At 41.4% G+C, this 12,128-nt stretch overlaps 1 protein-coding gene across 1 annotated transcript in view; it reads left to right on the top strand.

The window, feature by feature from the left end:
* The window catches only part of MTREX (Mtr4 exosome RNA helicase), a 325,983-nt gene that overhangs the window by 209,931 nt on the left and 103,924 nt on the right, over positions 1-12,128 (top strand). The window contains exon 20 of the mRNA XM_029577212.1: positions 4,585-4,695. Coding sequence (XP_029433072.1) covers positions 4,585-4,695 — 111 coding nt within the window. The remainder of the gene's footprint in view (positions 1-4,584; positions 4,696-12,128) is intronic.

Genomic DNA, 12,128 nt, shown 5'->3' with positions numbered 1-12,128 from the left:
TGAAATGGTTTTTATTATGAATTTTTGCATCCATGGCAAACTTATTTTCAAATTTTCTCTTTGCCTTCTTTATCAGTGCTTTGCTTCTAACTTCCCAGTGCTTATGCTATTTCCTGTTTTCTTCATTTGGATCCCTTTTCCATTTCTTGAAAGATGTTTTTAGCTATTATTGTCTCTCTCACCTTAACTTTTAACCATGCTAGTAGTCGTTTAGTTTTCCTTCCACCTTTTCTAATGATGGAATACATTTGGTCTAGGCTTCCAAAATGGTAATTTTAAACAACTTCCATGCCTGATATAAACTCTCAACTTTGTAGCGGCTCCTTTCAGTTCTTTCCTATCCATTTTCCTCATTTTATCATAGTTAACTTCTTGAAAGTTAAATACTGTCGCAGATTTCTTTAGTGTCCTCCGTTCAGTTAAGTCAAATTTGGTCATGTGATCACTATTACCCAGTGGCCCCAGCATTTTGCACCAAATCCTGTGTTCCACTAAGGACTAGATCTAAAATAGTTTCCCCTCTTGTTGTTCTTATACCCTCATGCCTTATTACTCAAACAAGGCAATGCTAGCAGTGCCCAATTATAGAATTTTTTGAGCTACACTTGCTGACTGCAGCTGAGTCAGTTGAAGATGCATTAAAGTTCAGTGGTAATTTTATGACTAATCATCAACCCGGAACTTGTTTGAACTGTGCAAATTGCTTTCTACTAACTTGCCATAGCTCAAAACTCTGGAGACATAGGGGAAATCTTGTAGCACACACTCCTAAAGCACTGCTAGAATTTTCAAAACTCGTGGGCTGCTACTTCCTAGCACCTGATCTCGAGCATCACAAGATCAGCAGCCAGGAAGTGCCAGCCCTTGAGGGTTTTTTTTTGTTTGTTTGTTTTTTAAGTTGCTTGAGATTAGTGAAGATTTTCTGCACCAAGTTGGCAAACTGGAACATGTTGTCATCGATCTAGAAGCTGTTTGAACCTACTTCCTTTCCTCTTTGTAGCTGGATTGGAAAGTGAAGGCCACCTTTGGTAGAGACCTGGTACTATTTATTTACTTATTTGGTCAGTTAGCGCTGTTTGTGGTTTAGATATGGGGCTGCTGGCAGATCCCATTCTGCAAGTTGCCAAAGAGATGGAAAAGCCCTGGGCCAGCTAGAGAAGCCCATTCCGCCAGCTACCCTGAAGAAAACAGGAGGCTCATATGCCACAGTAGCAGCTCAGGAAGGAAATTGTAAAAGGGGGGGGGAGAAATAGCATATGAAGGAGGGGAGAACGTGGGCCCGCACAGAGGAGGAAAAAGAAGGTCTTGTGATGGGCCAGATAAGGTTAGCACAAGCACTTTACTCCTCCTGCTGTCCCACCACTTCCTATCCATTACCTTTTTGTTTTGTTTTTGTTACAAAAAAAAAAAAAGTCACTGCTGTAGTTAATGTTGGCATTTTGGTTTCAGGCCTTCTCTTAGGCTTAAAGATTCTCAGTGTGCATTCATTGATGTGTACCAGTGTCCTCCCCAGGTGGTGGAGTCAGTCAATGCTTTGTGCACATGAAACCTTATAGTTGCTGCAAATGATGTCTGTGACAAAACATTGGAAGGTGCATGCTGTCAAAAACCATGCCAGATCCTCTACTAATACAGCAGTCAGAGTTCTTATGATTATGTTACTGCTGTTAAGTACAGTAAACAATAAAGCTAGATTTAATGCCGATTTCTTTTGGTCATCTTGCAAGGTCTTGTTTTTAAACCCCTGGAAAGATGGAAATCACTCAGATTAAATTAAATATATTTTATGTGTGTATGCTTTTTATAATGAGATGTGCACCTTTTCTCATAGTCACTCTCCTCCTCGAAACTGACCTTCAGTGGATCTCCTTTTGGATTGTTCCTGCTATGTTCGATATTTCTGTGCATCAGAGTGATACCTGCAAAAAACAGTGGCAGAATTCAAGCATTTAGACACAAAGGGACCTCAGTGGTTGGGGAAGGAATGGCGAAGACCTTAAGTGACAGCACAGTAGGCAGGCACAAATGGGCAGACTGGGTGGACCCACTGATGTTTCCTGAGATGTCTTGTTTTTGACTTGAGTGCTTAATTATTTTTTTAACCTATAATACTGCTTTGGGATCTTCCAGGTATTTGTGACCCGATTGGCCACAATCAGACAGGATGCTGGGCTCGATGGACCTTTGGTCTGACTCAGCATGGTACCTCGTCTGTTCTTTAATCACCCCAGTTAATACCTTTTAAAGAGCCAAATGCAAACCATATAAAAGACTTGTCTGTGCATAAAGCCCTTTTATTCCAACCTATCCAAACACAAAACTTAGAAAAAAAAATTAATTCCTTCTCAGAATTTCAATTGTCCTTTGCTGCACCATTATTCTTTTATATGATATTCTTTGGTTATTTATTTATCTATGAGAATATACTTGCAGAATCTGTTAAAAGCCTACGTTTTACATCCTTAGGCAATTAAAGCCTCTAAGAGAACCTCACAATTTCCAAATGGTGCTGCAGACTCTAATTTTTCTCAGGGTTGACTATTGCAGTTCTCTGTTCCTCAGGCTGCCAGGTAGCGATCTGAGAGCACTGCAATTATTACAAAACTCTGCTGGTTATGTTTTAACTGGACAGAGCATATGTAATCATACTGCATGCACTTTTGCTGCCCTTCACTGGTTGCCGATCTAAGAAAGAATTAAATATAAGATCTTAATGTTGATGCAAAAACGAATTAACAACACTGGTATCCCGTGATTGAGATCAATTTTATGAATTTATAACCCATTATAGTTCCTGTGCTCATTAAACAAAGATCTTCTGGAAGTTTCTATGATATAATAGGTGCACCTGGGAGAAATCAGAGAGCATGCATTCTCAGTAATCTGGCCAGACATATGGAACTCAGTGCCTGAACATCCAAGAACGAGCATGTTAGAAGCTAGTGCTTTTACAAAGGATTTGAAAACATGACTGTTGATTCGACCAGCCAGTAAGCCCATTAGGTTATTCTGGTTGAGCAGAAGATTGAAGGAAATTTTGGCAGGAGGAAGGAAATTGGACTCAAACAGTAACCAACAAGAGCCCTGACCTTGGCGGACTGAGTAACTGATAAGTATGGGAAACTGTTAACTATGGGAGCTTGCTGGGCAGGCTGGATGGGACCGTAGGATCCTTTTCTGCTGTCACTTCTATGTTAAGAAATGGCATGTAGGCGGGCTATAAATGATTGTAAATAAATAAATGTGATTGTATTTGTGATATTCGCCATAGCGGATGCGGCATAATTTTGTTTGCTATATATTCTTTTATTATGTATGTGTTAGTTTTTAAACCACCATGATCATTGGAGCATGTAGTAGAGAAATAAGTTTAAATAAATACAGAGTTCATAGACCAGGAATTAATATTACTAACTCTGTTTGGGGCAATTTTTAAACTGCCTACATTAGTGCAAGATCTGCGCTTTTTACCCACTGTCTTTGCACCAATTTTCAAACAGAAAGTACATGAGGACATTCACTTTAAAAACTGCCACAGATACATAGTGCACGCAGTTGCTTGCACTTACTTTTAGTGCAGGTAGAATGTGGCCTGAAAAGTATTCGCGTAGAACCTCTGACCTAAATATCCCATACCCTCTACCCCGGCATGCCTTCCCTCAATGCGGCTAAAAGTTTGCATGTTGTAAAAGAATGCATGGCCTTTTGGTGTTTTAGATTGAGCAGTTTTCAAGCAGCCTGTTTACATGGGTTAAACTTTGAAAATTGTTCTCTTGTTTTTTCCTACCTTTTTTAAAATTTTTGTATTTTTAATCTGTAACTTTAGGACTTTGATATACTTCAGGCATTGTCGAATAGTGTAGGCCCTTAATGGTACTGTTACTTGTGGCCTTTCAATATTAAACTGAAATTATTGTGATGAAATTCTATTCTGGTGCTGATTATTTGATTGTATAAGGGATTATCTTCAGTGTGTTGTAGTCTTGTTATAACTGTTAAGTTTTTAAATGTGCACAGATGATTCTCCTATGATCAAACAGGTAGGGAAGAATAAAGGTGGCATGATAGATGTTGCCATGAAACCTCCTAGTCTCCTTCCTTATGTTACTTATCAGTAATTTTATGATATAACGTGTTTTCATCAGCCTTGGTGCCTTTGCAGAGCCTACTAAAAAGGTGAGATCTCCCATGGATCTGGGATTGATTGTATAATGTGAAGAATATATTTGTTGCAACCACAGATAGAACTGCATAAGTGTTATGTTCTTACTGTTCAAGCTTGCTGGCATGCTGCAGACATCATCCTAATGTGGTCTATAAAAGGGATGAGGTGAACCCTTTTTCTGGCCTGTTTTTTGCTTGCCTGTAATAACATAAATATAATGAACATTTTCTATTCTAGTGAAGCATCTTTCAGCTGTGGTATATCCCTCTGGTTCATGCAAGGGATATATACTTGTTTACCTCCCAAAGTCTTATTTTTAAGCCTTTATAAGAAATTATCATGCTTAGAATACTTGTATTTATTTAATATACTTATATTCCAAAAGCTCCATGATCCACGTTCAATGTTTATATTCCTAGGTGGTTCCTGTTATGTTACATCTTCTCAGTGCTATGAGCAGTGTACGGCTTTACATACCTAAAGACCTCCGACCCCTGGATAATAGGCAAAGTGTGTTAAAGTCAATACAGGTAAATATTATTTATCTCAACTAGCTTGAGAACATTTTACCCAAGACATCAGTTAAGAGACAATCAAAGTACCGTGCTTGCTGTTCCATCTTTTAAGAAGATGGGTCTGGTTAGATTGCGGATGAGGGCATTTTCTGTAGCAGTCACTGTCTTACCTACAGGCATTAGGCTGCAGCAGAATAATTGGTCATAGCGAAAAAAGGTGGAAACCTGTTTTGTTTTTCCTCAGATTGGGAGATTCTGGAAAGACAAAGCTAGTATAGAAAGAAGGATCAAGAATTAATGGCAGGCTCTTATTTGGCTGCTGGAGTTGATGATCTGTTGCTGTGAGGTAATTAGTGAGTAAATAATGGTCCGGATATATCTGGCTGAGTTAAGGGGTAAAACTAATCTGGATGGCATTTTTTGGGTTGATGAAATGTGGCATGTAGGGGAAATATTACAAGTATCATGGGGATTTTTGTTGAAATGGGTGTTGTGTGTTTTGTTTGATTTATGTATTATTTCTGCTGCTTTGGAAGCGCTGTTTGAGTTAGGTAACTGATTTAAAAAAAAATGTTAAATGGCATCATCTTTGTACAGCATGCTGTAGCTGAATATTTATATGCTTAATGTCTCTTTTCCAGAAATGTTACTGTTAAGTTGGAGCACAGAAAGTTTGAGTCAGTTTTCGAAAGATGAGTCAATAATTTCATACTTAAAAATGAGGAGTTGCAGACATAAGTTGCCAGTATGCACTTAAATGGATTTTGAACAGGCTAAAAATCAGCACCCAAGTTCATAATGTGCATAAACTTGCCTGCATAAGAGACATTTTGGGGCATGTTATAAATTTACACACAATATAAATGTTCAGCCGTGCACTTAAATAGCATGCTGTTTTGTGCCAAATGGACAGAATCTTCCAGAGCTCTCTGCAAGAGCAAAAGCCTTTTTCACACATGATAGTTCTTGCACTGCAAGCGTCCCACAGCTCCCCTCAGTTCATATTTTGTCCATTGTGATTGTTGGACATATCTTACTGTAAGGTAGTCCTGTATGGCTTCTGAAGAAAAAGTTCTGGTTTCTCTTGTTTTGCCTTACTTAGGTTCTGTGGCAGATTTTTTATTTTCTTCAATGTTCCTGCTGATCCAGCCTGTGGTTTTCTTTAGTGCATCTGGTACTAGTAAATCTGTCGTCTTTTTTTTTTTTTGTCTCTTTGTGCCATTTGCTATCAAGAGGAACGTTTCTTTGTTTGATTCTGCCTTGTGTTTTTCCTCACCAATAGGCCGATACAGTAAAAGTCTCAGGAGAGCGGGTGAGTGCCTACTCTCCTGTGCGTGCGATTCAGTAAAAAAAAAATATTCATATTAGGGCCCGCGGTAAAAAGAGGCGCTAGGAACACTATATATTATATTGACATGTATAATTACTGTCAAATAAGATTTTGTAAAATTGCATAAATAAATAGAAAAGAGGCGCTAGGGACACTAGCGCGTCCCTAGCGCCTCTTTTTTGACAGGAGCGGCAGCTGTCAGTGAGTTTGACAGCCGACGCTCAATTTTGCCAGCGTCTGTTCTCAAACCCACTGACAACCTCGGGTTCGGAAACCGGATGCCGGCAAAATTGAGCATCTGGTTTTCAAGCTGCAGGCCAATTTTACTTTTTTTTTTTTTTAATTTTTAATTATTTTTAACTTTTGGGACCTCAGACTTAATATCGCCATGATATTAAGTCTGAGGGTGTACAGAAAAGCAGTTTTTTTTGTTTTTTTTAATTTATACTTTATTAAGATTTTAAACAATACAGTCATAAAATCAAAGAATAGATTGGTTGAAACATAATATATCTTCCATAATCATATACCAAAATAAAAATTATATCACACAAATCCTTAGTCCACATCATGGGAGGATTAACTAAAGAAAATCAAAGGTAATCTGCACAGTAATTGCAACAGGAGACACACTTTTTTTTTCTGCAAACAATATCTCAATCTTTTTCTTTCTTTCAAGACTGAAAATCCAGGGGGGAAGGAATAGATATAGTTCAGCAACAATCACATAACTTAACTTCCTTTTTGGAGTCATCGATAGATGATATACCGCAAAGGGCCACTTTGTTGGTCACTTTCATAAGAGAAAATGATAAAAGTTTAATAATGCAGAAATATTTTAAGAATAAAGATTTTCAATTTTGTGGACAAAGGGTACAGATATTTCCAGATGTGTCCAGGAATATACCCAATTAAAGAGAAAACAATTCCTGGTTTTGAAGCCCAGGGTTATAGCCTTGGGAGCTTCTTTTTTCCTAAACTTTCCATGTAAATGTGTAGTTGTCCACAAAAAGAATAAATTTATATTCCATGAATCCACTCACCTGGAAATCTTTTTGGAAGACAAAGAGAAAGAAAAGCAGTTTTTACTGCTTTTCTGTGCACTTTCCCAGTGCCGGCAGAAATTAACGCCTAACTTTCTGAAAGTAAAATGTGCGGCTTGGCTGCACATTTTATTTACTGAATCGCGCGGGAATAACTAATAGGGCCATCAACATGCATTTGCCGGAGCACACTGTACTGTATCGGCCTGCATGTCTGAGAAACAGAAGTTCTGTCCCAAGTGTAAAAAGAAAATGTTAATTACTGGCCATCAGCAGGCTTGTTACAATTGTTTGGGACGAAACACAATCGGCCGGATTTTAAAAGGGTCACGCGCATAAGTTATGCACGTAACCCTTTTAAAACCCCCTGCGCACGCCCCGGGACACGCGTAAGTCCCAGGGCTTTGCAAGGGGGCGTGGCGCCGGCCCGGGGGCGTGGTCAAGGCCTCCGGACCAGCCCCCAGGTCGGGTGATGGTGCGTCAGCAGCCCGCTGGCGCACGCAAAGTTACGCCTGCCTCCAGCCGGCGTAACTTTGCCAACAAAGGTAGGGGAAAGGGTTAGATAGGGCCGGGGGGGGGGGTGGGGTTAGGTAGGGGAAGGGAGGGGAAGGTGCCGGGGGGGGGGGGGGGGTAGAAGGAAAGTTCCCTCCGAGGCCGCTCCGAAATCTGAGCAGCTTTGGAGGGAACGGGCAGCACGCGCAGGGCTCAGCGCGCGCAAGTTGCTCAAATGCGCACCCCCTTGCGCGCACCGACCCCAGATTTTATAAGATACGCGTGGCTACGCGCGTATCTTATAAAATCCGGCGTACTTTTGTTCACGCGCATGTAGATTTAGAAAATCTACCCCAGTCATTCTGATGGTGACATATGCAAAGATGTCACCCAGAGTAGTATGGGCCTGAAAGAATTGGCCTTAAGCCTTCCTTGCTGGTGAACTTCAAGCTAATCCTCAAAGCTGTTGTTGAAGGCTCAATAAGGACTTCAGAGCTGCACCAACCATTTGTTTTCAAGCCACACCAAGAAGGTTCTCACCCTCCTTTTGCACCTTGGTCAAGGAGAAATCCAAAAGTGGAGTGAGATCTCACTTCCCGCAAATGAGCAGTAACCAGGGCTTTGGATGCTTAAGTAAGGAACCAAAGAAAATCAGTGCTATGTATCAAGCAGAGACTTTGATACATTAACATGTCTTTTTGATGCACATTTCTGTGAGAACCAGGAGGTGCCAGAGGTTCTGCACCATCTGAATGGCTGTGGGCCTTAGACCTACATAAGGATGTGTGGGAAAGACTTGCAAAAGTGGAAATACCTTTGGAGATAAGGTAAAGGAACAGTGAAGCTCCTGAAAGACCACCAGATTATCCACTGCTTCCTTCAAACCACCCTCCACATCTTAGACATTTCACAGTGGGGACATGTAGAAACCAGTATTTTCCTCAAAAGGATTGTTTCCTAGGACCTACTCATTCCAAACAGTGGGCTCAATGACTTACAATTGTGAAAGGGATGTTGCAGGTACTTCAAAGATCTGGGGCATGGCCATATAGATCCTTCCTGTCCCCCTCTGCCCCCCAGAGTTGTCCACTTTTCCACAGACCAGAAATGGACATGAGGACTAGGGGAAAGGGGGAACCCAATCACCTGATCCTTCCCTCATTTGCATAAATTTGCCACCAGTGCCCTTGAATCTTCCTCCTCTCCTGTCCTTCTGTTCCTTCCATTCATTGACAGGACAGTGAACAATCTAACAAATGGATAGGACAGTAGCAATTAGTCTAACAATGGATCAATAGAACAAACAGGGCCATCAATGATAAGTGATGCACTCACGATGCAACATAAAACAACATGAGAATGGCTGAACATAATCTGCCTAGATGCATGCATTCCATTAATTGTGTGCACCCATGTATTAAGGGTACACTGCTCATTTTTCCCAGGTAAAATGGAAATATGAGTGCATCAGTCATCCATACCCTTCACTGATCATTTCTTAAGGTGCTCCTAACAGCTGACTGAGAGACTCGGACACACACCATAGGACAGAACATATCCACTTACATATAGCCTTTCGACTACAGTATTATAGACATTTAAAAACTGCTGTATTTAATTTGATGCTGAACACAAATTGACAATGAATTCTCTGAAAAAAACTGAATTACAATTAGAATATAGTAAACCTTCCATCCCAAAACAGCAAACATTAACAACTCTACCTATGAAAAGGCAACACTTCAAATATTACATCGGGCCCTAAAACTCCAATACACCTCATATTATGACAGTAGAACATGCAAAACTGCTATAAATCCCTACATGGAAACTACAGGCTAGCAGAATACCTCACCTTAGTCACACATGCAGAATACAGACAAACCTCACCAAACTCAGAATAAAGAAACCATAAAGAATAAACAAAAACATGCAGACAAAAACTGAATTGGAAACCACAAGTTGGCCTCTGTATCAGTGAAAAACAGAAACATCACCATGCCACATAAAATATCAAACTATAAAATCAAGAAGTATGAAACATCATGATAGTAAAACCATACCCATAAAATTAATAAATATTTCAAAATAGCTGACAAAAAGAATATCCAATAATTAAAAACTCATTAAAATGTTTTCAAAATTTCCCACGCAACAATAAAATATTTCAAAACAGCAAAGACATCAAATTAGACAATTTAAACAAAAAAGGATTTAAAAATCTGCTGCTCTCCATACCTGAGAACTTTTCATTTCCAGTCATCTTATTGTGGATTAGTGGGGAAAGGGGGCATGCAAACTTCCCCTTACTCATATATACACAACTCATCTACTCACACAGGCTGGCACACATTCTCTTTTCCTCCCCCCTATGTTCTCACATGCTCGTGCTCACACACACACACCCACACACATAAACACATGATCTCAGTCTCTTCATAGAACATATGGGCAACAGCAACCTCCTGCTTGGGCCTGCACAATGTTTTTCTCACAAACACAAGCACTTTCTCTCATACACAAACCTGCTCTCACACAAGCTCTCTCATACACTCCCATATTTACTCGTGCTCTCTCCCTCTCACATGCACACATGCACAAAAATGTTCCTCCTCCTTGCATCCATGCAGTGTCTCACACACATATGTGCTGTCTCTATCTCACACATAAGCTCTTTCACTATACCATATGTTTTGATATGCTCTCTTTCTCATGCATACACATGTTCGCTCTCTCTTTCTTTCTTTCTTTCTTTCTCCCTGGAACATACAGGCAACAGCAGCCTCCTCCTTGAACCTACACAGCGTCACTCACACAAACACGCAAGCTCTCACACATGCTGTTGCTCACACACTCACAAGTTCTCGCAAATGCTAGTGTTCTCACACACTCTCACAAGCTGTCACATATACACATAAGCTCTCACATAGCTATTGTTCACACTCATAAACAAGCTCTCGCTTATGCTGCTGCTCATATGGACAAGCTCTTGTACATTCTGCTGCCCACACACACAAACTGTCACATATGCTATTGCTCTAACACACAAAGCTCTCACATACACACAAGCTCTCGCAGATGCTGCTGTTCACACACGCCCAAGCTCTCACAGATGCTGCTGCATACACAGACAAGCTCTCACACATGCTATTTCTTAGCATTCAGACAAGTTAATCCACAGCAGCAAGTTATGCACCTCTACAAGCAGATGGAGTAAAGCTCAAGTCACGGAATATATACTCCTGCACTAACATCAGCCCACCAGTATTCTCCATCTCCAAAATATGGTGGACATGCATCTCCCTACTAGGGATTGATTTGAAAAAATAGAACATGAAAGGAGAAAAGAAGGAAACTAATTTGCCCCACTCTCCTGTGGTGATATCTTATGGTCCCTCCCTCAGTAGAGTTTTCCTGAGGTGATATATGCAGATCCCTCCCTCAATAGAGTGCCTCAGTCCAGTAGCAGTTTTTACGGCATAGACTTAGCTATAGAGAGAGAAACAGCTAAGAGGCTAGCGGGCGCACAAAGCCGAGCGCAGCAGTGAAGGCCTTTGCTCTCTCTCCCTGCAGCCAGAGACAGACTCTATACTTGGCCAGGATAGGCTGAGCTCAGGTAGAGTAAAAGAAAAAAGGAAAGAAAAGGAGTAAGAGTTTCCATTCCCCTTCTGGTCTCTGAGCATCGGTGCATTGATCCCACATACGTTCCTGCCTCCGAGGGAGCTTGGGCAGTTGTGGCAGCTTGGCAGGTTGAGCAGCATTTTGGCTAGGTCCCGCACTCAGGCTTTGCTTAGACACCGTATGGTAGGCCGCAGTGGCGTTCGCACACTTTTCTGCAAAACAGTATCTGATGTCCTGACATCTGTTCGCGCTTGTGCGCCTGGTGGGCGCCTCCCATGACTGTGCATCGTTCACCTGTATTTTGGACGCTTATTGGACAGATCTTGTTTTTGGGTGCCCTGTCCACACTCACTTGTGTGGGCGTGTAGCTGGATGCACAATTGTCAGACATTTTGGGAGTGTTTACCTTTGTGCTGCTTGCCATATTCAGGCATCTTAGTTTGGCATCCCCCCTAACTTGTGTCATTGCTGCTTGGAGGCTCAGGCAGAGTTATCTCTGGCTACTTTTACTGAGCCTGTCCTTCCCAGCATGATGCAGGAATGGTACCGGAGGGTAACCTTTTCAGAGGTTTCGCCTGGTTTTAGGGCTCCCCTAACTGGTTCATCAGTGAGGGAAGGCTTCTTAGTGGGCGCAGGACCCCCTGGTTTTGGTATGGACTGCAGTGGTATTCTCATGCTTTTCTAGTCAAGTCTGCCGCGAAACAGCTTGGCGGGTTGAGCAGCCTTTTGGCTAGGCCCCGCTTGCAGGTTTTGCTCAGTCGCCAATGTGGTAGGCCTAAGAGTTCAGTACGTCTACACCTGCTGCGAGTCATGCAAATAGAGACCCAGGTGGTATAGATGATGAAGGCGACCCTTACTCCCTGGAGGATGGGAAATGCCTCTGGGGTTGGTGCGTATAGAACAATATTGCATTTCTTTCATAGAGATGAGTTGCCGGCTCGGATCACCCAGGCACTGAAGAT

The sequence above is a fragment of the Rhinatrema bivittatum genome, chromosome 1 (assembly GCF_901001135.1).
Source record: "Rhinatrema bivittatum chromosome 1, aRhiBiv1.1, whole genome shotgun sequence".
Taxonomy (NCBI): domain Eukaryota; kingdom Metazoa; phylum Chordata; class Amphibia; order Gymnophiona; family Rhinatrematidae; genus Rhinatrema; species Rhinatrema bivittatum.
This window is presented reverse-complemented; position numbering and strand designations above follow the sequence as displayed.